Raw genomic sequence first — 26,497 nt, 5'->3', positions numbered from 1 at the left:
CATCTTTTTATGCCTTGGCAAATTTAAATATTTGTCAAGAAACTTCTTAAATCTCAGTTAGACTATCTGCCTCAACAGCCTTCTCAGGCAGCACATACCAGATTCCGATTATAAATTCCCACTCAGATCCCCACTAAAGTAAGTTTGCAGGTGATACAAAGTTTGGAGGTGTTGTGAATAGTGTAGGAAGTTGTTCTAGGTGTCAGGGGCGGAGGTGGGACCTGGAGGGTAGAAAGAACGCAGGTCGTGTTCGGAAGGGGAGAGGGGGTGGTGGGGTCGGGTGGTTTAAGAATTTGCAGTTGTCGACCGTGAAGTGCCGTCCCAGTATGACAGATGCGCAGAGCAGTGGCATGATATGGAGTTTAAAATTCTTATACTCCGTGCCTCACACAGTCAGTGCCATGGTGCAGCTGCCATGGATCTCAGCCGAGTGGGATTTAGAGGCCAGGGAGACTTTACATTTTGCCGGGGTTACCGTGAGGGAGTAGCGCTGCATTGTGCCCGGGTGAATGAAGCTCTCCGTGCTCCTTTTATCAAATAAGCAGTTTATGACATGACTATTTACCTCAATGTTCATCATAGCCCTGGCCAGTTAATGTGGGCTGTCCTGGTCCAGGGTAATCAAGGGCAGTCTTTGGTTGCTTTCTGAGTCACTGCTGTAGATTTGGTTTGGGGTGCCCGCCAAGATGGCTGCCCTCATGTGGCGCATGCGGTGCTACTCCTCGCCGCCGGAAGTGATCCCAGAAGTAGTGCTGCCCTGTTCTGCTGCCCCCATGGTCCACTGAGCTGTTTCCCCCAACCAGAAGTGATGTTGAAGGTGAAGCCAGAAGTGGCGCAGTCTAAGATGGCGGTGGATGCCAGCCACACGAAGTGATGCAGGAGGAAGCTTGGGACCTATATACCTTCCCGTAGTGTCCCTTCTTCTGTTGACAAGAGCATGTGGCGTTTCAGGCTGGACAGTTCTTTCGGGGATGTTTCCCATGTCCACATGTTGGGTGGTCAATGGCGGCGGGGGTGACTTGGGACCACACGTCCTAAGCTGGCGGCGCCCAAGTTCCCCACATGGAGTCTGCATTCCCTGAGGAGAAGACCTCTGCATTCAGCTGCGCTGTCTCAAGTGCTTTAGCCAGGTTGACTACTTCTTGTAGGCTTCAATCTCCCTTTTCCAAGGGTCTCTCTCTGATGTGATCAGATTTGAATCCAGCCACACATGCATCGCATATCAGGCCTTCTAGATGGACAGCAGCAGTGACATCTCTGCAGTCGCAGGCTCGCCCCAGCTCCCACAGGATCTGCATGCACTCGTCGACTGACTAACTAGGTGCTTGACTACGACTGCCCAGAAGGAATCTGGCATAAAAGACGTTTGATGGGGTCCGATACTGTTTCTGCAGAGCTCTATTGTGGCTGAGTAAGTAGTGCAGTCTCTTATCATCTGGAAGACTCTGTGGCTGACCTGCACGAAGAGTAGATCTTATTTATCTTCTTCACTCTGCATTTCATTGCATCTCATGAAAGTATTGAGACAGTGTAACCATTGATCGAATTTGACTTAGGCCTCAGGATCTTTAGGGTCAGTGTCCAGTTTATCTGCCCGTATTGCCTTGTTCATGGGCAAAAATTTAAGGTGATTAAATGGTAGCACTATTGATCAACCACATTAGACTGACAGTTGCGATTAATAGGCTTTAATCATCTTACGACATCAACACACCTCACATGATGCTGGCCGGTTCTAAGGCAGGTACTGAGCAAGGATTTTGGGCGTAACAGCCTTTATAGGGATTTCCGGATGGGGGGAGTCACAGGTTCAGGGGGCAGACCAGCTCACACAATGTTTACAATACAAACAATACAGTGTTTGCACCACAGTAGGTTACAATGAAATATAAACAGGATGCAGAGTTGGTTGGAGAAATGGATTCCAATCCAGAAAAGTACGAAGTGATGCAGTTTAAAAGATCAAAATTGAAGGTGGAGTACATAGTTAATGTCAGGGTTCTTAGCAGATGGAGAAATAGATGAAGTTTGGGGACCAAGTCCACAGATCTCTCAAAATTGTTCTACAAATTGATAGGGTGGTTGAGATGCATATGGTGTGCTGGCCTTCATTTGCCAGAGGATGAAGTTCAAGAGCTGCAAGGTAATAATGCAGCTCTATAAAACTCTGGTTCACTTCTGGTCAATTCATTATAAGAAAGATGTAGAAGCTTTGGAGAGGGTGCAGAGATCATGCCATATGGAGCAAGGTTAACTGACTTACACCTTTTCTCTTTGGAGCAACAGAGGAAATTGAGGCGCACAAGATTATGAAAGGCAATAATAGGGTGCACAGCCAGCACCTTTTTTGCAGGGCAAAAATAGCTAATATCAGAGAACATCTGTTTAAGGTGATTGGTGGAAAGTTTAAGGGTGATATCAGAGATTTTTTTTATATACTGAGAGTGGTGGGTGATTGGACTGCACTGCCAGGGTTGGTGGTGGAGACAGGTACAACAGGGGCATTTAAAAGACACAATGATGTAAGAAAAATAGGGGGTGATGGACTGTGAAGAAGGAAGAGTTAGACTCATCATTAGAATCAAGATTTTTTTTTATTGCCATAACAGAAAATGTGACATTACACAAAATTTCCTTTCATCTACCGTAAGGCAAACAAAAATTCCCCATCAGCAGAAATTGCCCAGCACTCCTTACATCCAGGGAAAGAAAAATAAAAGCGAGTCCCCCCAGGGTCACTGAATGTCTATGCCTTTGCCTCCAGAGCTCCTGCAGCTGCCGCAGTCGCACAGCAACCCGAGTTCCAGATGCACACCTCTGGCACGATCAGGAAGCCTCCAAGTCCAAATAGGTTGATAGAAATTGGAGCAACATCATGGGCTGAAGGTTCTAAACCTCCTGCCTCCCACCTTAAAATTATATTGGGCATCCCTTGATGTCAAACAGGAATCCATAAAGTGGGCTGGAAATAGCCGGAGGTCCCAGGGAATGTCTGCGCCATTAGATGTTTGCCTCATGTAACGGGTTTCTGTGTGTTTCAGATTTGTCTCTTTATTGATATTTTGTAGCTTTCACTTCACATTAATAAGAATGATTTTCTGGAACATTAAGGATGTTTACTTCGGTAAAGCCATGTTGCATTTTCTGAGCTGAGAAACTTACTCCTTGGGTGCTGGCCATATTTGCCAGGATGTCTAGGATTTCCTCAGTATTTTTAAGAATCTCCATAACTGTTTGTATATTTTCCTGTAATTGAGAAGGGTTTGGTAAAATAATGCCTTAGTTGACTAGAAATTGAAAATCCAGCTAAAAGTTTGGTTGCACATCACATCTATGAATAATGCTGATATTATTCTAAATGCTAGAAAGTTGGCAGATTTGAAAAGTAGTCTGATTTATGAATGAGTTTCATGTGAGATTAAACCTATAATATGGAAGTCATTTTAAGTGAAACTATCAGTGAATTGTGATTTCTTCATCAATATTATTAGGCTATAAATGTCACAATTTGACAGGATAAGAAATTCTGAACAACTGTGAATACAAGACACCAGTCAATAGTTTCAAAGCATAAAACACAATTCCTTTTAACAGCTGAGAATCATCCAGAAGACTTGCCTTTGTTATACATATGAACAGCAGGGAAACGAGCAAGGAATGGGAAATATAGATTTTTTGCCAACTTTCTACTTCAATTTTAATAAGCAGAAAATGTTCAAGATTGCTGGTCTATGCTGGTGCCTCAAATGTTTCAGGGTCCTTATCGTGTAGAACATAACCATTCTTGGGAGAATGGAATTTGTACAATTAATGTAAATCTAATGTGGGGGAGTGAAATCTCAGAGTTATTGAACAAGCCCCTGAGGAGAATAAAGAGAGATTTACAATTTCATCTTTGAATTTTTCCTGATGATTCATCATTGCCTTGGGACTATTGATGAATTAGATGGGGATGATCTCACTCCTCTTTTTCCAGCTGTTTTACAACCCTCTGTGTTCCTTCACTTCTGCACCTTCATGGTCCCCAGCTCTCAGCAATCTAAGCACCCCTGAGATTCTTGTCCTGAGCCCTACCATCTCCTTCTGCTCCTAAGACATTTCTTACAAAATCCTTGACCAAACCTTTGAATAACCTATCATATTATTACCTTCTTTAGCCGGACATTAATATCATTTGATAATTTTTTTGTTTGATATCACAGAATATTTCATCACTCTGAAGATATTGAGAAGGGAACTGGATAGGTATTTAAAAGTAAAAAGCATGGGGGGCTGGTGGGGAAGTGGGATTAATGTAAGGCTGTAGATTCAATGGGCCAAATGGCCTCCACATTCCAAGGTAAATGTGAGGATTTGTTGTTGAATTGTTAATAGTAAACATTGAATATGATTAGCTGGATAAGTGGACTTGATGGGACAATATGATTAGCTGGATAAGTGGACTTGATGGGACAATATGATTAACTGGATAAGTGGACTTGATGGGACAATATGATTAGCTGGATAAGTGGACTTGATGGGACAATATGATTAGCTGGATAAGTGGACTTGATGGGACAATATGATTAGCTGGATAAGTGGACTTGATGGGACAATATGGTAAACTACTGTTGTATGTATTTGTCTGGTCGGGAACACCCATTGGCCAGCTGTACCTGTGGTCCCTCCCACAGGCTCCTGTATAAAGGTGACTGTGCAGGTCACTTGAGCAGTATGGATGGGCTTTTGTTCTTTAGTGAACCTCAATCATTGAGTAATTGATGGTGCATCAACCTCATCCTTCTGTATAGATCGATTATCAATGAAACTAGTTGGATGCTTGGATTCAATGAATAATGTTTTTCTCTTCAGATATATTGCAGACAGAGATATCACATACCAGATGACTGTGCAATGCTATTATATGAACCTCTAGCTCAAGCACATCCTGAGAGTGTGAATTCATTTCTTTTATAAGATTCACGAGGCAGAAATACACTTGCTTCCCCTTTATTCTAATTACAAATATCTCTGTAAATTCAGACAGTTGCTATGTTTTATGTAACTTTGAATAATCCTTTTGTGATTTTGTAGCCTTGAATTTGTACTCTCAGTAATTTTAGTTACTTCTTTTCTGAGTGGTATCTGCACAATTTATTACTTAGAGATTTTAAAAAAGAAAGAGAAATACTGAAAAAAATATCTCTTTTTCTCTTAGAAAGTCCAGCACCCACTGGAATGCTCAGCATGTGGAGGATTTGCATTTGTTCCATGTTCAGTGTGCCATGGGAGTAAAATGTCAGTATTTCGAAATTGTTTCACAGATTCCTTTAAATGCCTCAAATGCACCTCTTGCAATGAAAATGGATTACAGCACTGTGGGCTCTGTGTGAAGTCAAACTCCCATCATCATGGAAAATGACACTACATGGCTTTTGTCGTGGCTGGGCAGTAAACGTATCTGTGCGAGAATTACTTTTCTGATCTTAATTGCAGGACACTAGTTGAGTGTAATACACTTAAATTCCCAATTGCCACCATGCTCTGGATGGAAGAACAAAATAAATAAAGATCATGGGCAACTAATTTACAAGATGCCTCTTCCAGAAATTAAATTTAATTTGATTTTTGGGTAAAATGAGTTAAAATTTACCTCCCACCTGCTCCATTCACAAAATACTGCGAACTTTAAGGAACACCCATTGCTCTACATTGAGTGACAACAGGATTTGGCCATTTACATCCAGTTTAAAAAAAAGCTGAGTGGAAACTACAATTGGCATGCTGTACATACAATATCAAAATGTTTTTTAATGCAACTGTAAAAGGACAAATAAAATAAAATAAATTAAAACAATGTGTATTTCTTTTGCAACAGGTGAGATGATATTAATTAAAAAATAGAGATACAGCATGAACCCGTGCCACCCAATTACACCCATGTGACCAATTAACCTGCTAACCCTGGTATGACTTTGGAATATGAGTTGAAACTGGAGCATCTGGAGGAAACCTGTGCAGACATGTACCAGCACCTAATAGCCTGAATACATCTGAGATTATCTGATTTTGAAAGCTAAGCAGACTCAGGTCTGGTCAGTACTTGGAGGGGAGACTGCCTGGAACACCAGGTGCTGTAGGTTTCTGTGAGGGGTGCTGGACAAAGTGGTGACTCTCTGTTTGACAACAGTTAAAGAATTTCCTGTATGTTACATTATAAATGTAGTATTATGTTCCAATAATGGAACCTTTTCCTTTCCCTATACATGGGGAGAATGCACAAACTCCTTAGTGATGACTCTGGATTCAAACCTGAGCCACTGGCTGTAGTGTGAATAAAAGTTCTCATGATTGGAGGGAGAACATATGCTTTTATTAGCTTATAATTGAGTATAGGATCTTGCTGTGGTTTTCAGAAGGGCTCAGGATTTAGGCAGTATATGGGTAGATGGAGGCAGAGCCAGCCATCATTATAACACACCGCCAGCGAATCTCACTTCACTGCACTGGCATTGCAATAGAGTTGTACTAATGGCATTTTATTTAACATTTTTAAATAAATGGCCCACTGGTTGAGAACCACTAAGATAACCAAGATAACCACTACACTAACTGAGACGTGCTGATAATTAATTCCAGGTAATGTAATTTTATGTTAAATTTTGGATAAATTAACTGTATTTGACCATCGTCTGCCATATCAGTGCTTCTTTATTTTAATCTGTGTGCTACCTCTTCCAATCCCAGGTACAACTTTTACAGTAACAATGCAGGTAGAGCTTTCACTAGAGATTAAAACAACTATAATATTTTCTCACCTTGGTAAGCATGACAATAAACAATTCCATTCTATTTTATTCCTCAGCCCAATTCCTCCATGTTGGCAAACCCAGTGTTGAATGTGCATCTCCTAGTTGTCCTGATTAAAGAGTTAGTCAAACCATTTCAGGACATGGTTAAGAGTCAACACCATCACTGTGTGTCTGGACTGGTAAAGATTTTGGACTGTGTAAGCACAGTAGATTTGCTTCTTTAAAGTACATCATTGAATTGAAAGGGTTTTTAATGATAATCTGGTAGTTTCTCTGGCACTTTTTCTTATTAATTTCAGGTTTACTTGGAAACATTTTATGTTGAGTTGGCAGTATTTGAACTCAGCCCTCCAGGTCTTTAGTGCAGCCATCTGGATGATTAATTCAGTAACATAACCATTGCATGATTATCTGGTTATGTGGACAGATGCTTGCATGTGAATCATTTACATGTCAATTTTGAACAGAGTAATCTCAAACTCTAATTTTAGATACAATTGTGAATTGCAGGCAAAATTCTCCATCGTCTGATTTTAGATGCAAAAACTTCTTTTGAAGGCAGCCAGTTACAGTAACTTTATTGATTCAATTTAACTTTGCTGATTGGTAAAATGTAATGGGTAATTATTTAATGCAAGTCACTCTCAGTATTAAAAGGAAACCTAGTGTGACTCCGGAGCAGTGCTGGTTTTGCTGAACAGGAAATTTGTATTCCCAAAAGATTTATGTATTTGTTTTACACTGACGACATTATTGTTATGTTTTCAGCTAATTATATTTGATTCAAATTCAGAAAAGTAAATCACTATGGTTTTTACACAGCCACTGCATAATGGGAATTTTTTGCAAAATTCCCACAATGCAGGCTGTATAAAAAGTTCAGAACAGCAATGAGCGACTCATTCCCATTCCAAAATTTTTCCTGTGGCAGCCCTAGATATAATTACGGACTGCCAGCAATCTAAACTGAACTGCAGGAGGTTCACAACAATAGGCTAAGTGAATATGATGATGTCAATGCTGTTGCACTGTACGTCGCACACAAGGTCGACGTCAAGGTTGACGTCGACCCACGACCAGCCGCTGAAATTACCTCAATTCAGGTATTTAGTGTAAACATCCTTCCTGCAAGGCGCAAGAATTGTTGATGGCTGTGTAAAATCTATAATAGATGGGATTGGGTGCAGATTAAAATTGGAGTGAGCACTGTTGCACAAGAATCTTTACAAGTGGGCTCAACTAAAATTGATACACCCCCTCACCCATAGATAGTTTTGTTGCTGGAATTGAGCCATCAAGTTAGACAGCACAAAATGGGTTCAGTTTGTTTCCTGCTGTTATTAAACTCTTGATTGGACACTTAATTGGTAAAAAAGATGAAGCTCCTGCATTGTGTAACTGACCTCTTGATATCCTGCACTTTGTCCCAGTAATGCTATACCTTGCAATTTTTGACTTACTGTAACACTACACTCTGTATTTTGTTTTATTATTACACTATCTGCCTAAGAATGGGTTGACTTGACAGGATATCATGCAAAACAAAGCAATCATTGTACCTTGGTAAGCATGACAATAAACAATTCCGTTCTATTTTATTCCTCAGCCCAATTCCTTCATGCTGACCAAGGTGCCTCCTTTTACTACACTGTTTCTCTCTAAACCTTTCCCATCCATGAACTTGTCCAAGATTGTAATTGTACTTGCCTCCCTGCTATCCTCTGGCAGTTCATTCCATATTCCCACTACCACAGTAGACAATTTGTCCTTTAGATCACCTTTAGATTTTTTCTTCACACCTTAAACCTATGCCCTTTCATCTTAAAGCTCTTTCAGGTGGCCAGAATACCCCGATGTAAAGCCACATATTCTACCACTATGAAAGAGCAGGAGGTGCCTCAGAGGCGCACTTGCCAACCCTCCTCTGAGAGGGATAATCGCCAGAGCACTAAAGTTCCCCATGGTACCTGAATGCAGCCACCTGAAAGCGGCGGGCTGATGACAATCAGCTGGCGAGCACCTGACAGCCCCCCTCCCCGCTGCCCCTTCCTCGTTGGTGCAGGACATCAGGGCAAAGGCAGCTGGTGTGAGACTATGGGGAAGGGGCTGCCGGCGCAGGACATCAGGGCTGGGGCGGCCAGCACGAGACATCAGGGCTGGGGTGTCTGGCTCGGGACGTCAGGGCTGCCCTGACTGCCCCAGCCCTGTCGTCCCGCGCCGGCCACCCCAGCCCTCTAGACCCGCGCCGGCCGCCCCAGCCCTAACGTCCCAAAGGGACAGGAGACGGAGTGTGCTCCGAGGCACCTCTTCTGCAGCTGTCCCTTTCAGGTGGACAGCGCTGCCACCTGAACGACCATTCCACAGGTCTGCACGGCTTTATTAGATTCTCTTGCCATTTAAAAAAGGTAAACTTTATTTTTCTTTCTTATGCCCTAATGATTTTATAAACCTCTAAAAGTGAACCTTTCAAACTCCTTCACTCCAAGAAAAACAGTTCCAGCCTATCCAGTCTCTGTACTCAAGTCTGCCAGAGCCAGAAACATCCTTGGAAGTTATTTCTGCACTTGCTTGAGCGTAATGTTAAAGAAAGTTACAATATACATGGCAAAAGGTGCTCATGATAAATGATTGTAATATATTTTATTCTTTGGGAGTTAAGCATTGCATGACAATATATAGAGAAAATGAAAGATATGAGGAACATCACACATTCCTTTCTTTAATTTTAATTGAAGGAAACCCCGGGTAGCCTTGTACCTGATGTGCTCACACCTTCTCAGGCGTTCTTTTTTTCTATTCCACCAAGCCAATGCAAAAGATGAAAATCTATTCCAATGTCGATTTTCTATTTCAGCAGTGATGACTTAGTAAGTAAATTCAACATTAAGTGGTTCATAAAGCATATCCTGTCAAGTATTCTGTGGATTAACCTTATGACCCAGGTAGATGAACATCTGTCGTTCCAAAGCTTATGTTCTATAGAAGTTAAAGGAAGCAAAGCAGCAGCTTTACTGTTTAATTAACAGTACAGACGGACAAGAAATCAACCATAATTCAATTCATATAATACCATAGCTATTTCTAATCAATTACTATAATTGTATTTAATTTTATAAATGTAATTAAGTTAACTTTGTACTCCAGAGCTTATAATGTGTCTGATCGAGTTCCCAGCAAGAAAAGTCCATATGTGTCTTACCATTAAATAATTTAACTAACTTAAGCATTTGGACAGCTCAACTTGCATTGAATTATTTAAGCTTCCTGTTCAAGGCTCGGCACGTTGCTGACACTGAGCGAGGCCGTCATAGTGCTGCAGCGATTGGAAAGGTACAATGATATTTGAAGAGCTTTCTCTCGTAATTCATGTGCACTGTTTTCTGCATTAGGTTATTAAGTCAATGCTTAATACAACAAATGCATTGGTAATTTGTTAGTATCTTCCCAGGCTGAAGATAAGATGACTTTTCACAACAGGGCGAGCGGATTATCAGTTGAAGTGAAGACCAACCTATTGACGGCAAGTTTGAACGCTAAGAAATGTCAAGCCAGTGTCAAGGATAAATATACAAGGTGTCGAGTTAGGCAGCCTGGAACTTCTGTCAGTTTATATTTAGAGAAGATGGTGAAGAGAAGTATTTTTACCATCTTTCTGTAAGAAAGTATATGGGTGGAATGGATTGGAAATGTGTACATGGATTGTGTAGGATAAATTTGATGTTTGCTTCCAGTTAAATCCTTTTTTCCTTTGGTTTCTGATTAGCTTTGTTTCCATTTCTTGCTAGCAGCAATCAGATTGAGAATCTCTAGCTGGGTGCTGGGCTGTGACTCATTTTTTATTGAAAAAGGGGCGATGAGAGAGACCAGAAACAGTGAGGGAGGCAATGCGGTAATGGGAGACCCGAAGCAGGAGGTCAATCAGGTCTCAGGGAGGAGATGGAGGTGACCCTTCAATGGATGAAGCAAAAGAGCTGGATGTGCATCCAGTAGAATAACACATTTCCACCAACTACCATCTCCCTCATCCCATCACAACCCCCTCCAGCTGCAGGTTTTACAAAATTCATAAACATGGTCAGCCAGGATTGAATTTGGATGGCCTCCCTCCCTCCTGAAAATATCATTTGGCCAGACTTGGAGAGGGATAGAGTTACAGATTTTTAACAATTTCACATCCATCCTAATCCAAGTTCAAGGTGGGGGTAAAATTGTACCAGCCCTCCTCCACCAATAGATGTTAACATGGTTAATATTTATTGATTTATCCTGGTTTGTGGCAATATGTCGATAGAAGAATGCTCAGGATAGCCTCTGTATGTCCTGTTAAAGAAAATTTATCTTCGATAAAACATTACATCAATCCATACTAGATAAAATAAATACCTGACTTTATTGATGATCGGCAGAATCCAAAACAAAATCAAGAACATTATTTCTAATTTACTTCAGACCATCTTTTGAAATAACACAATTCTTGTTAAGAGACAAAAACTCAGCTTCTCGAGTTTTCTGCACTGGACTATGTGACAAATTGCTCCATCACATTATGAATTTTACCTCAAACATTATATCAAACTTAGGTGGACACAGAGTGGCTGAACAATGCACTTCCATATATTCAACTGGTCCTCCATACATCTCATATGTGTACACGCCAAGCCCACTAGTCAATCAAGTTCTTGCAATGATCTGGGGCTGAAAGTGATTTTGTTCAGAGGAGAAGGGACCATTAGTTATCAGCTCAAGTGAACCTTGGACTACTACCATGGAATCCAATGGCTTTTAAACAATAATGCACATTTTAATGGCATTTATATCGATCCAGCCTATAAATACCTCAGAACAGTTATGTTGAATAAGGCCATCAAGCAGATGAGGCACACATCAGAACAACTTCAAGTTGAACAGGTCTGTGATTTTGGAGTTCAGCCCATATAGGAAGGTGCCACTTAAGATTGCTACTTCCTCCTTTCTTTAGTTCACCCTCCTCTTCCCACTCCAAACTTTTTTGGTACATTTTTGCATTCTACTTGGCAGTGTCCTAGAGTTCAACCCTTTTGGTTAGAAATAGGTAATTTATTGGAATGAACAACAGGGATAAATTCCCACGGGATCCAATATTATTTTCATTGGGTGATACTAAGGGCATTGATCCTAAATCCCAACACTTTACCAGCTGAAACTCAAACTCACCCTATCTCTCCCCAGTGCCTCTGTTAAGTACTGAACTTAACTGAACAAGAGTGACTCAGGTTCCTTGGCTTGTTGCAGGACTGTCGGACCAGAAAGGGAAAGGTAGGTGGTTTTATTGTGCACAGTGCTCTACCTCTTATACATAGCTAAATATTGCTGCTCTCGCACCATGAACAACATTGTCTGGCCTTTCACAATGCAGAATCATTTCTAGGCCAAAGAATTTCAATAAATGTACATATAAATAAAAAAACTACATCAGCCTCGACTGGATTACTGTGTACAATTCTAAGCACCGCATTTGAAGAAGAATGTAAAGACTTGGGATAAGGTGCAGCTGAGAGATATTAGAATGGTCCCAGATATTATAGTTCCAATGATAAATGAGAGAATTGAATGTTTGTTATTGCAAGGAAGAGGACATTCATCAATTACTTAATATCATGATGGATTCATACAGAGTAAATAAAGAGCCCCTGTTCCTCATGGCCGAATAATTCATTAAGCTCTCGTTGAGAATGAAAGAGATTCATGGGAGAACCAAAGAGCAATTAAGATTTGGAATTCATTGAACATTAGGGTGATAGAGATTAAATGAGATTGGAGCCAGATTAATACTGTGCATGAAGAAAAAAAACATTCAGGGTTATGGAGAAAGAGACCAGAAGGCTGTATCCAAAACAAATTTAATGGGTAACTGAACTTACATATTTTTTATTGATTTTATTCTGTAGAGAAGGTGAAATTCAGACAGGGCCACTGTTCTGGATTTGGAGTTCATTGATTGAGAAACAGGATTTATTTTCATTTTTATTTTGATTATTCATAAATATTTTAGAGTTTTAGAGTGGTAAGTTCTGGTGTTTTGGGATCTTTTCCACTGCAGTGCTTCCTACAGTGGCCTGGGACCTGAGTTAATAGATAAAGAAATAGTGCTCTCCATTAGACACCAGTATGCAGCTTTCTTTATGTTTCTGGAAGTAAATGAGTTCTGAAATCATTTTTGGGTTAGGCTCTGGTGGAAGGTAAAATATTTAAATATCTGAATCATGAACCCACCCTGCCTTAAATCCACTCACTGACTGAGGTGGGATTGGATTGGAGGCTGGTTCAGGGAGGGGTGAGGTAAGCAGTATGAGGACTAATTCTCAAGTGGCAGCTTGGCAGTTGAAACCTTTCACTGAAGCTATGGATCCTCAGTGTTTGTTTTTATCCTTCATTGTCAAGGTTTTCCTGCTTGATTGCAAAGGCCTTTATAACTTTTCTGTGTGCCAAGAAGAGCAGAAGCATCTAAATGGCACAAGAAGACATTCTGCAAACTCTCCGCACTGGGTTCAGTTTTGTCTGCTGTAATCATAGCCTGGTACTGAACAGAAAACACTGTCATATCTTCCATCCAATTATGCCCCCTTCATGCTGATCATCTGCTCCATCCTTCTTCTGCAGGATATTTGTATTGAACTTAACATGCAGCCAATCAGTTGAGGTCAAAGGAAGCTGATAGGAGCTGGTAAGGTGTTTCATGATGTGGAACACAACTCGACCAAATGGTTTAAATTGACAATGTTAAGTTGCCAATATTACCAATTTAAATGACCTTCCTATGTCTGCCAGAGATAATTTAGTAGCAATTATCCCACTATTAAATCTGTGCTGGAAAAACTCAGCCAAGTTATGAGCAAAAAGTAGGTCAGATGTCTGAATTCAAAGGTGGGGGGAAGAGGAGGGAGAAGAGGATAGAGCATAGGCTAAACAAGTAAGAGGTCATGGATATGGGGGAGGATAGAAAAGATAAAAAGGCAGAGGTGATGGGGGGCAGCTCTCGGAGTGGAGAGGGTAGGGGTGGGGAGCTGGAGAAAAAGAGACAGATGAATAGGAAAGAGAGATGAAATAGGTCAGGAAAATAAATTGAATGCATCTCAAATGTCGTCTTGTGCATCATGATTTCATGAATTAAAACAGACTTTCATGTTTTACCTTTTTTAAAACATGGGCATCATTTTGGACTGGTGTAAGCTTTAGAGCAGTGGTTCTCACCTTTTTCTTTCCACTCACATACCACTTTAAATTTTCCCTATGCCATAGGTGCTCTGTGATTAGTAAGGGATTGCTTAAGGCGGTATGTGGGTGGAAAGAAAAAGTTTGAAAACTACTGTTTCAACTGTACCTAATTGACTCGTTATGCATGGTTTCATAACACCAATGACAATTTTTTTCAAGCAAAATATTTCAGCAACAATTAGGTTGAGAGCAGTGGTTCTCAACCTCCCCTTCCCACTCACATACCATCTTAAGCAATCCCTTACCAATTACAGAGCACCAATGGCATAGGGATTGCTTAAAGTGGTATGTGAATGGAAAGAAAAAGGTTGAGGACCACTACTTTAGAGCAATCAGGCTTGAGATAAAAGAGACCAATTAGATCTTTGTGCTGTAGAGCAGCAAGGATCTCACTTAAAAAAAGTTATAAAATTAAATGATACTAAGGGGAGTGGGGGAAGCTACTGTATGATGGCCCCCCCCAGAAATTAATAGTTCATCAAAGAAGGTGGATTTGGCTTGAATGATTACATTCCTGCTGTTCATGTTCAGAAATTTTTGAAATTTTTATTTAAAAAGGAACTACTAGGTGGCTGAAAAAAAAGAATATAATAATTGTATTTGACAAATGTGCTTGAGTTCTTTAATGATTCCAGTGATGAGGAAGGACAGAGAAATTAAGAGCTTCAAGTTAATTAGGTAGCATTAACAGAGTTCCAGGAGAACCAGGTTGCAGCAAAAATGAAGTATAGTATTCCATTTTAGTGGCAATATGTGATGATTAGTCATTACAAATCTCATAGCTAATATGTGCAGTTTTGCAATCGAGGGTTGGATGGGATAATAGCAGACTCACTTGGATGCTGTAAAAAGACGAAATGTTGGAGAAACTCAGCTGGTCAAACAGTGTCCTTTATGTAGCAAAGGTAAAAATATGTAATCCATGATTTGGGCGTGATCCCTTCATCAAGGTATAGAAGAGTGTTGGTGGGCGTCCGAACAAAAGGATGGAGGGGGATAAAGGGTGGGGGTGGAAAAGGCAGGAGAAGGGAGGGAGGGGACAATAGTGATCAAGAGGAGGAGGGATGGCTGAATGGGTGGAGGGGGAAGGGAGGGGAGAACTGGAAAAACTGGGAAAGGGAAGGAGAAAGAAAAGGCGAACTGGTTAGCAGAGAGGAGAGAAGTCAATGTTAATGCCATATGGCTGGAGAGTGCCCAGATGGAAAATAAGGTGTTGTTCCTTCAATTTGCGGGAGGTCAGGGTGGGACAGTACATAAGGCCATGGACAGCTATGTGAGTTTGTGAGCACAACTTAGAATTGAACTGGTTGGATACTGGGAGGTCTTTGTTGTGGTGGAGGGAGTGGAGGTGCTCAGTGAAGCAATCTCCCAATCTGCAACTGGTCTCTCCGATATAGAGAAGGACACTAAGGGAGCACTGGATGGAGTAAATCAGTCCTGTGGATACAAAAGTGAAGTGTTGCTTCACTTGAAAGCCTGTTTGGCGCCCTGGGCCGTGGTGAGGGAGGAGGTGTGGGCACATATGTTGCATCTCCTGTGGCCACAGCTGGGTGGGGGGGGTGGAGATTGATGGGGAGGCATGAGTGCACAAGGGAATCATGGAGGGAGTGGTCACCGTAATTACACAACTAGGTTACCAGGGGTCATCCTGGTGACCTTGTATATAAAGCAGTCCAGAGCTACAGTCGAACCTTCCAGGTTCATCTGGCAGAGAGACAAGATCTCTTAGTGTACATATTAGTTTATTAAAGCTGTCTTATACTCACACTGCTGGTGTGGTTATTGTCAGTACAATTTAATAAACTAATATGATAGCTACTAGGATGGAAGCTGCTTCTGCTCTAATGCATATTCCCGACCACGTGGAGATTCTTCCTAAGGAATGGAATCCGGGGACGTGCATCTGAGGACAGAGTCAGCGAGGGACCGCTGTACTTGAATTGTGGTGGAACGTGGGGAAGACCACAGAAGTACGATAGGGCAGATAAGAAACAGCCAAGAGCCCTGCCTGCCCGTGGGTTCGCCGGTACAGGTGCTGCCGACCATAATCCCAGTCCGATCAGAAAGGGGCCACTACAAGCGTGGATGAAGGATCTCCATAAGTCATGCTCCCGATCATCAAGTATGTGCAGAATTCCTGACCACTCCAGAGCCAGGGAAAGCAGACACCGCTACCGTCACTCCCACAGCAGCAGTTTTCCCAGTACCACGGAGACCTGACGCTACCACTGGGATCCCCCCCTAAGCCTGCTGCAAATGTCCCAAAGCCAGAGACTCAGCCAACTGCCCCAAGCACCCAGGTTATTCCTCCAGCAGACAGAAGCCCCACAGATGCTCTACCAGCAGCTCCCAGTACCCCAGGGTCCACCCTTGCTACACTTAAGGGACCAAAGACTGCAGCTTAGCCATGTGCTGTGACCAGAAAGGCTGGAGCTTGACCCCAGAAATCCCGGAGCCAGCACGCACTTCGGCTGCTGGCAGAGATGCTTTCTGAATTACATCGAGGGTGCTGAGACATCGGATAAAGAGCTATTAATGCTGCTGTTAGTGCAGCTGGGAGACCACCCTTACTCCCTTATACAGGATGCCAGGTCCTACCAAGAGATAATGAACATTTTACAGAGGCATTACAGTAAGGGACATAGTGAACTCCACTCCCGGTACAGACTCATGACCAGGTCACAACAAGCAGGGAAATCTGCCAGAGACTTTATACTCTCTCTGAAAGACCTGGCAAGAGGCTGCAACTTTAACGCAGTATCAGCTCAGGAGTATGCGGAGGATCTTATTAGGGACAGAATTGTTGCAGGCACACGGTCCATTGAGATGAGACATCGATTGCTGTAGAAAGGAATGGTGGGGCTAGATGAGGCAGAGACTATTGCAGAAGCTTTAGAAAGCACCAGGAAAGAAATGGAGGAGTACTCACAGGACCCTGGGGCTGGGACAAATGTCACACTGCTGGACTCTCTAGCCCCACGAAAAGAAAAGTATGTTGCCTCACAGGAATTCACAGCTGCAGCAGGACATCCCAAGTGCTTTTTCTGTGGACAAAGAAAGCACCCAGAGCCCTCTGCCCTGCCAGAGAAAATGTCTATTCCAACTGTGGAAAATGTGGGCATTATGCATTATATAGAAGCCCCAAGGCTACAGCCAAGGCCCATTCTCATGCTAATCTGTACAAATACACATTGGTGATAGAATCTTTACTATCACACTCCACAGACAAACAGAAGAAGAAGACTGCCATGTGTAGCCAGTCATCTTGGACAAATGCGACAAAGCATAGGACACACTCTTCAGGAGATGAATATGACGCCGAGTACTATCGGATGGAAGGACACGAAGGACATGCCAGACTTGCTTCCCTACACATGAATCAGGCGAGTCCACACAATTTATCTGATGCCACTGTGTGCATCAAAATTAATGATGTGAGGCTAAATTGCTTAATAGATAGTGGAAACACTGAAAGTTTTATTGACCAGGGGTTAGTCAACCGCCTTGCCCTCCCCACATGCCCGAGTGAGCACCAGATCCTGTTAGCAGCCAGCAGCCTTGCGGCTGAGGTAAAACAGTTTTGCAGGGTTACTCTAGAAATCCAGGGCACAAAATACAAAAGGTTCAAATTACTAGTACTCCCTCACCTCTGTGCCCCGGTGCTATTGGGGTTAGATTTTCAGTGCCAGTTAGAAAGCATTACAATAGTGCACAACGGGCTTCACCCCCCACTACACCTTACGAAGAAACAACACTGCAGCCTGTCTGTCCTGAACATAGAACCCCTCTGCTGTTCACACACTTGACCCCAGAAGGCACACCAATAGCCACAAAGAACAGAAGGTACAGCCCGAGGGACAGAGCCTTCATTAGGACAGAGGTCCACAGGCTACTAGAGGAGGGCATCATAGAGCAGAGCACCAGCCCCTGGAGAGCCCAGGTGGTTGTAGTAAAGTCAGGAGAAAAAACTGTGCATTGTAGTGGATTACAGCCAGACAATCAACAAATTTACACAACTAGATGCCTACGCCCTGCCACACATAGCAGACATGGTCAACAATATTGCGCAGTATAAGGTGTTCTCCATTATAGACCTGAAGGCAGCACACCACCAACTGCCCATTAGAAACAGTGATCGCACTTACACGGTATTTGTGGCAGACGGAAGGCTGTATCAATTTCTGCGACTCCCCTTCGGTGTCACCAACAGAGTGTCCCTGTTTCAGAGAGAAATGGACCAAATAGTAGATGAGTTCCAACTAAAAGAGGTGTTCCCCTACTTAGACAAGGTGACAATCTGTGGCCACACTCAGGAGGATCATGACACAAATTTAAAATGCTTCTTCCAGGCAGCCGAGGAAAGGAACCTAACATACAACAGGGACAAAGGCGTCTTTAGCACCAGGAAGTTGCCAATCTGGACTACATAGTGTAGAACGGAGAAATCAGCCTAGATCCAGCCTGTATGTGCCCTCTCCTAGACCTCCCAGTGCCACACTCGGTGAAAACACTAAAATGGTGTTTGGGGCTGTTCCCTTACTACGCCCAATGGGTCCCCAACTACGCCGACAGGGCCTGCCCACTTATAAAAGCCTCAATTTTCCCACTATGCCCAGTAAGCACCAGAGCATTCAGGAACATTAGGGACCATATTGCTAAAGCTACCATGCGGTCCATAGATGAGTCAATCACATTTCATGTAGAAACGGATGCATCCAATGTGGCTCTGGCAGCCACCCTAAACCAAGATGGACAACCGGTGGCCTTTTTCTTGCGAACTCTACAGGCATCAGACGTAAGACACTCAGCAGTAGAGAAGGAGGACCTAGCCATTGTGGAAGCAGTAAGGCACTGGCGACATTATCTGGCAGGCAAACACTTCACCCTAGTCATGGACCAACAGTCTGTGGCTTTTATGTTCGATAACCAGAACAGGGGGAGAATTAAGAACAACAAAATCCTGCGCTGGCGGATAGAATTGTCTACATTTAACTACAACATTCTATACTGCCCCGGGAGACTCAACGAGCCCCCGGACGCGCTGTCCAGAGGCACTTGAGCCATCCTTAATCACATGTCCCAGTTGCAGAGCTTGCACAATGAGCTGGGGACCCAAGGGTCGCTAGACTGTTTCACTTCATTAAAACCCAAACTTCCCATTTTCGGCTGAGGAAGTGAGCTCGGTGAACAAGAGCTGCCCTTCTGTGCGGAGTGCAAACCGCAATTTTACCGGCCAGACAAAGCCACCCTGATAAAAGCTACCAAACCTTTTGAGCGCCTCAGCCTCGATTTTAAAGGCCTCCTCTCATCCAATGATAGAAACGTCTATTTCCTAAACGTAATAGATAAATATTCCCGTTTCCCCTTCACAATCCCGTGTTCTGATGTATCAGCAGCCACTGTTATAAAATGCCTCCAAACCATCGTCAGCATATTTGGGTACCCGAACTACATACACACAGACAGGGGTGCTGCATTCATGAGCGCAGAAGTACAGCAGTACCTGCATGAGAGAGGGATTGCTACCAGCCGCACTATGTTACAATCCCAGGGGAATGGACAAGTTGAAAGGGAAAATGCCACTATCTGGAAAATGGTCCTCTTGATTTTAAAAGCAAAAGACTTGCCTGTTACTAGTTGGCAAGAAGTGTTGCCAGAAGCCCTACACTCTATACATTCTTTGTTGTGTACTGCCACTAACATGACCCATGTGAACGGATCTTTTCTTTCACAAGGAAAGCCACGACGGGCACAGTGCTGCCTAAATGGATGATGACACTGGGACCTGTTCTCCTCCGGAAGCACTGCAGACCCCACAAAGCGGACCCGCTGGTGGATCAAGTGGAGTTGAGACACGTGAACCCTCAGTACACCTTTGTCACATTCCTAGATGGAAGAGAAGATTCGGTGGCCACCAGGGATCTCGCGCCAGCCGGATGTGTGAGCAATGCGGAGGAAACACAGATGTCTACAGATCAACCAGACTGCACAGCAGCAGTCACTAGAACAGTCGTCCATTGAGGCACCCCAGAGGACTATACCACCCACTTCAGAAATCAGGACCATGGGTACGCCCGCCCCAAAAAATATCACCACCCTAGACGATGGCAGGACCTAATCCCATACAAGAGGATCTCCAGCTTACACGGCCACATGGCCATCTTCCCAGTCCCACACCTCCCCCAAGAAAGGCTGAAAGGCAGACTGCACTCCCCACCCCTATACTACTACCGAGGAGGTCCAGAAGGCAACAGAAGCCACAAAAAATTTTGAACTTACAAACAAGGGAAGGAGGACAAGGAGTGGAGGGGGGATAACAATTTTTTTTAAGGGGGTTGAATGTGGTGATATGTAATTACACCACTAGGTCACCAGGGGTCATCCCGGTGACCTTGTATATAAAGCAGTCCAGAGCTACAGTCTAGCCTTCCAGGTTCGTCTTGCAGAGAGACAAGACCTCTTAGTGTACATATTAGTTTATTAAAGCTGTCTTATACTCACACTGCTGGTGTGGTTATTGTCAATACAGTCCCTACAGAAGGCAGAGAGGGGAGAAGAAGGAAAAATGTGTCTTGTGGGGATCCTATAGTAAGTGCCGGAAATTCTGGTGGATAATATGTTGGATGCAGGTGCTGGTGAGGTGGTAGGTAAAGATGAAGGGAATTCTATGTTTGTTGCATCTGGGGCAGAGGGGGACAGAGCACATGAGTGAAAAATGGAGAAGATGTGGGTGAAGGATGAGTTGATAGTGGTGGAGGGAAACCACATTTGTGGAAGAAGGCAGACATTTTGGAAGACCTCATCTCGGGAACAGATGCAGCAGAGAAATTGAGAGAAGGGGATGGAGTCCTTCCAGGGATCAGAGTGAGAGGAAATGTAGTCAAGGTAGTTGTGGCAGTTAGAGGGTTTGTAGTATATGTTGGTGGAAAGCTTTTCTCCTGGGTTGGAGACACAGAGAACCAGGAAAGGGAGAGCATTGTGAGAAATGGACTGAGCGAGTTTGAGATCAAGGTGGAAATTGTAGTCGTCAATATACTGGATATTTTCCCCTCCCCCTTTCCAGTTTTTCCAGTTCTCCTCTCCCTTCCCCCTCCACCTACCCAGCCATCCCTCCTCCTCTCCCCTCCCTTTCTCCCTCTCTTTTCCATCTATCATCTCCTGCCTTTGGCACACCCCCTTTACTCTGCCCCCTCCCCCATCCTTTTGTTTCGACACCCGCTGACACTTTTTCATACCTTGATAAAGGGTTCTAGTCCTTATGTATTTTTACCTTTGCTACATAAAGGATACTGACCTGCTGAGTTTCTCCAACATTTGTGTTTTTACTTCATCCACAGTGTCTACAGATTTTCGTGATTTACTTTACTTGGATGCTGCGTGGTTTAAGGAATACATTTCAGCCACTGGATTTAGTTAAGTGTCTTAGTTGTTTATTGGAAACATGAACACCCAGAGTAAACTCAGGCAGTAACAGAGAGAATGTTAAAACTCCACACAGAGGTCAGGATTGAATGTGGATCGCAGGAGCTGTGTAATAGCTCTTTTAGCCCACTGCTCATCTGCTGCATCAGATGAAAATATTCCCTAAAGGGAGGCTGGTAGGATGATGGAGTGTTGTGTGGTGGTGTCAGGTTGGTCAAGGATGTTGCTTTTTGTGAAAGTTGAATGTAAGGCCCTTCTTCCTGAATACACCAATGTACTGAGTTGAGAATTACTTGGAGGGTGGCCTTGCATACGCAAACATCATCTGGACACTGGTGCTTCAGTACTGAGGTTGGGTGACCTTAGTTCTGGCATAGAGGTGACACGCATTGAACCGTGTTGCACAAGTCCTGTCAATTAGTTCTATTCCAGCAAATTGGCTATTGAAGGTAAAGAGTGGTGTTACAGTGGAAAAGGTGGTAAGAAAGTTTCAGGGCAATGCAAACTGGCTTTAGGCTGAGGTCAGATCCATAGGTTAGGATTAACAATCTGAAATATTTACCATTCTTTTCCTCCCACGGATGCTGCTCATCCCGGAGTTCTTTTGCCTCATCCAAGAATGGTGTTGTGGTTCAGTTGTGGGTACATGCAAGAGAAAGATTAATAGATCAATAGATTAATAATTCATAGGATATAGCATAGGAAAATAGCACTGAGATAAAAGATCAATCATAATCTTACTGAATGGAGAGCAGATGTGCGGGATTGGCTGACCTTCTACTTCTATTTCTCATGTTCATAGTCGATGTCACGGTGAACAGCTTGAACTGCTGCTCTGTTGTAACAGATCAAAGAGACCTGAGCACTTCCAACTGATTAGCTTCCACTACTTCTCAGATCAAATGCTGAGCTCCATCCGATATTCTTAGAAATATTCATCAAATTTAAATATAGTTGAAGGATTTTCTAAGTGATCTAATCTACTGCATAAAGCCCTCCAAAATCTTTCTTTAGGGAAAATACCAAAATGCTGGAGGAACTCAGCAGGTTTCTTGGCACCCATAGGAGGTAAAGATATAGAACCAATGATTTGGGGCTGAGCCCTTCTTCAAGGTATGAGCAAAAGCCCAGGGAAGGAGGAGCACAGGCCAACATGAGCTTGAGAGCAGCAGGGAATGCAGAGGGTGGGCAGGATGAGGAGGTGGGGGGGGGGGGGCAAGGGCGCAGTGAGGGATTTTGGAGAACTTCCTTCAGAGAGAAGAGGAGAATTTCTTCAAGGTAGGCATCCCTCGATGAGATTTCACAGTGGAGCAACAGAATAGATTGAAACATGAAAGTCTGTAGACACTGTGATTGTTGTAAGAACACAGAATTGCTGGAGAAACCCAACACGTCTCACAGCATCCATAAGAGGTAAAATCTTGATTCAATCGGATCATAAAATGATGATGTTTTCATGAATTACATCATGTTGAAGCACGTGTGTAAGAGATCATTGTTTGATAATAATTCAATATTTAGGTTGTGATTATAACTTTTGTCCGTGTGCAAACAGAAAATACATGTGGCAAGAAAGGCAATGCTCCTTTATTATAGCTTTGTGAAAAGGGAATGACAACAAAATTTCTAAAGTTAACTCAGCCTTTGGCTTGTCCTTGCTGTTTTACTCACTCAGAAAGTGGTGAAGCTCCTTACATAAGTGGTAGAAGGATAAACCCACCATCCAGTCCAAAAGCTGTTATTATGTATGGACAATATTTTATAAAAATTTATGTAAGAGTCAAAACAAAAGTACTAAAATTTTATGGAGCCGTTAAAATGATGAGTGTGCAACTCAGCATCTAATTTGATCTTTGCAACATTTTGTGCAAAGAAGGGCTATATAATACAAAACATGGAGGCACAGACTATTATAACATTTTGGTGGGTTACTGCACTGTGCACTTCTGTCAGTTGCACTGATTCCAAGATCCATAACTGAATCATATGCTCACCATGAGATTTAAACAGAACAATGGTTCTTTTCTATCAAGCCATCTCAATAGTGTAATGTTTGTCATCTACAAAGGATAATTAAAATCATTTGACTTCACATTTATATGTTGATCATGAGAACATTTTGTTGAATCTGCAGCCTTTTGGTCTAGTAAAGTGGTTAGAAATGCATCCTGGGTGGGTGTGCTAAACATGACATATTGTAGCATCAGTGCATTTTATACTGCCTTTAAAAGTAATTTCAAATGGAATGAATTCTGGAGGCCGAAACATGCTCCACAGCAGCAATGAATCACTTGGCAATTGGCTTCAAGGCATGATGAGCTGAGTTAAAAATGGAGAGTCAAAATTTTACTTTGTAGACTCTAATCCGTAACCTTTGGTGTTAGGAATAGATTGTCTAAACATCAAATTAAATAATTGTTGGGGACTATCAGTTGCCCCAATAATTGCAATGACAAAGACTTGAGGGGAACAATAGGCTTTATTGCACAAAAGACTTGAGCTGGCCTGGATCCAAACTAGGGAAGTGCAGGGAAGGGAAAGGTGGCCCGACCTGGGTCCCAGGGGAGGAGTCCAAGTAAGAGTGTCATCGGTGGTGGGCCAGCCCGAGCCAATTAGCATATACAATCCACACCTCCTCTTTTTAAACAGAACCCCCCTCTGCTCTTTTACACAATGAGAGTGGAAGAGAGAAAAAAAAGAAAGGAAAAAAATTCCTAGAGGTTTAGCCGCACCAGCGACTTCCTTCTTCTGCGGGACCGCTGGAGGGCAGGCGTGTCTAAGCTTTGCTGTTTGGGAGGGGAAGCAGTCCTGGGGGGGGTGCAGGGGAGGGAGCAGTCTAGGTCGGGGTGATGGTTGGGGGCTGCCGGGAGGAAAGGCACCATTCACTGATCACCTGGGAAAGCAAACAATCTTTTTTTCAGCGTGGTGTTAGTTGCGGTGCTCAGAAGCGATCGGATGGCATGAAACACTTCAGGCAAAACATCCTGCCAGCGGGACATTGGCATGTTTTTGGACCGAAAGGCCAGGAGCACTTCCTTCCAGATGGTGGCATTTTCCCTTTCCACCTGCCCATTACCCCTGGGGTTATAACAGGTGGTCCTGGTGGTGGCTATGCCTCTGGCCAGGAAATACTGTTGCAGTTCCTCACTTATGAATGAGGTCCCCCGATCACTGTGGATATACTCAGGGTATCCGAACAGGGTGAAGATACTGTGCAGCGCCTTGATTACTGTCGCCAAGGTCATATCCTGGCAGGGAATAGCAAAGGGAAACCTGGAGAACTCGTCCACCACCATCAGGAAGTAGGCATTCCTATTTGTAGTGGGTAGGCGGCCGTTGAAATCGACACTGAGTCATTCAAAGGGGCGGTTGGCCTCGATGAGGTGTGCTTTCTCAGGCCAGTAGAACTGCGGCTTACATTCAGTGGAGATCTGGCAGCATATGGTCATGGACCGGGCATCCTCCATAGAGTATGGGAGGTTACAAGTCTTGACAAAGTGGTACAACCTCATGACTCCAGGGTCGCACAAACTGTCATGGAGGGTCTGGAGACAGTCAAGATGCACGCTGATGCATGTCCCCCATGATAGGGCGTCTGGGGAGGGAGGGGGGGTGTCATTGACTTCACCTGGTCGGTACAAAATGTCGTAATTGTATGTGGAGAGCTCGATCCTCCACCTAAGGATCTTGTATTCTTGATTTTACCTTGCTGTTTAGTATTAAACGTGAAGGTCATGGCCCTCTGGTCTGTCAGCAAGGTAAAATGTTTACCAGCCAGGTAAGGTCGGCAATGGTGCACCGCCTCAACGATCGCCTGGGTCTTCTTCTCGACTGAGGAGTAACGTACCTCAGGACCGTGCAGGGTGCGGGAGAAAAAAGCTACTGGCCTGCCTGCCTGGTTAAAAATGGTGGCCAGTGCGAAATCGGAGGCATCGCTCTCCACCTGAAATGGAATGAACTCATCTACGGCATGCATCATGGCCTTTGCGATGTCTCCTCGGATCTGGAAAAATGCAGCTTGGGCTTCCTGCCGATAATGGGAAAGTTGTGGACTTAATCAGGGGGTGGGCTTTATCAGTGTATTTGGGCATCCATTGTGCATAATAGGAAAACAGCCCCAGGCACCTTTTCAGCGCCTTTAGGGTGTTTGGGACTGGGAGCTCCATAAGGGAGCTTATTCAGTCGGGGTCTGGGGCAATGACACCATATGCTACGACACAACCGAGAAGGGCCAGACGGTCTGTGTTGAACACACACTTGTCCTTATTGCACGTCAAGTTGAGAGACTTGGGGGGGCGTGGCAAGATGGCGTAGAGGAGAGACGTGCGATCCCACCCTTCCTCAGCTAGTTTTTTAAATACCCGTTTTTAAAGTTTATAAAAGTGACTACAAATTGTAATTTTAGAACATTAGTGGGTTATAATGGCTACTAATGTAAAAAAAAAATGAAAACTCATTTGCAGAAGAAATTACCTTATAAGAATGCTGAAGAATTGAGGCCTACCTGCTTAACTGAAGCGACAGAGTCGACTTCGGGAATTCCCAAGGCACAGAGGACCCCTGCCCGACTGAGTTGATGCCGGCGCCAATCCTGCCTTCGCAAGATGGCACCAGCTCGACGATGAGCTCAGTTGCTGATGAACCGCATGCCCGTGATGCCGGGTGCATGGGCGACTCGGCTGAGAGAGAGCCCGTGAGCCCACGCTGCCATTGGGTGGGCCGGGGATGCACAGAGTGGCGTTGGAAGCAGCACCTGCACAGACCCTGGCCTTACCGGCCATGTGCGGTGCCTCTAGGGTTCGGGAGTTGTTGGATTGGGTATGGGCTGTGGGGGGGCCCTGAGCGGCAGCGTCCCAACATGGTCGGGGTGCCATCGTCGGGTGTACAGACCCGCAGCCGCACCGGAAAAGGACCGACGACATTTGAAGAGGAGGAAGACTTACCTTTACTGGGCAGCACGCAGGAGCAATTGGAACTGGAAACTAGAGAAGGTAGGCCTCAAAAAAAGGCACTAGAATCTGGAATGGAGT

The 26,497-nt window shown here is 43.7% G+C and overlaps 1 protein-coding gene and 1 long non-coding RNA gene across 2 annotated transcripts in view; one reads left to right on the top strand and one right to left on the bottom strand.

The window, feature by feature from the left end:
• The window catches only part of grxcr1a (glutaredoxin and cysteine rich domain containing 1 a), a 68,232-nt gene extending 62,437 nt beyond the window's left edge, over positions 1–5,795 (top strand). The window contains exon 5 of the mRNA XM_069930335.1: positions 5,198–5,795. Coding sequence (XP_069786436.1) covers positions 5,198–5,401 — 204 coding nt within the window. The 3' untranslated portion in view covers positions 5,402–5,795. The remainder of the gene's footprint in view (positions 1–5,197) is intronic.
• LOC138756186 (uncharacterized) overlaps positions 1–26,497 on the bottom strand; it is a 129,021-nt gene that overhangs the window by 83,822 nt on the left and 18,702 nt on the right. The window contains exons 4-5 of the long non-coding RNA XR_011352838.1: positions 22,030–22,302; positions 18,191–18,262 (exon numbers count right to left, since the gene is read on the bottom strand). This is a non-coding gene — a long non-coding RNA (uncharacterized lncRNA). The remainder of the gene's footprint in view (positions 1–18,190; positions 18,263–22,029; positions 22,303–26,497) is intronic.

The sequence above is a fragment of the Narcine bancroftii genome, chromosome 3 (assembly GCF_036971445.1).
Source record: "Narcine bancroftii isolate sNarBan1 chromosome 3, sNarBan1.hap1, whole genome shotgun sequence".
NCBI lineage: Eukaryota > Metazoa > Chordata > Chondrichthyes > Torpediniformes > Narcinidae > Narcine > Narcine bancroftii.
The sequence above is the reverse complement of the archived record's forward strand: the minus strand, read 5'-3'. Positions and strand labels throughout refer to the sequence as shown.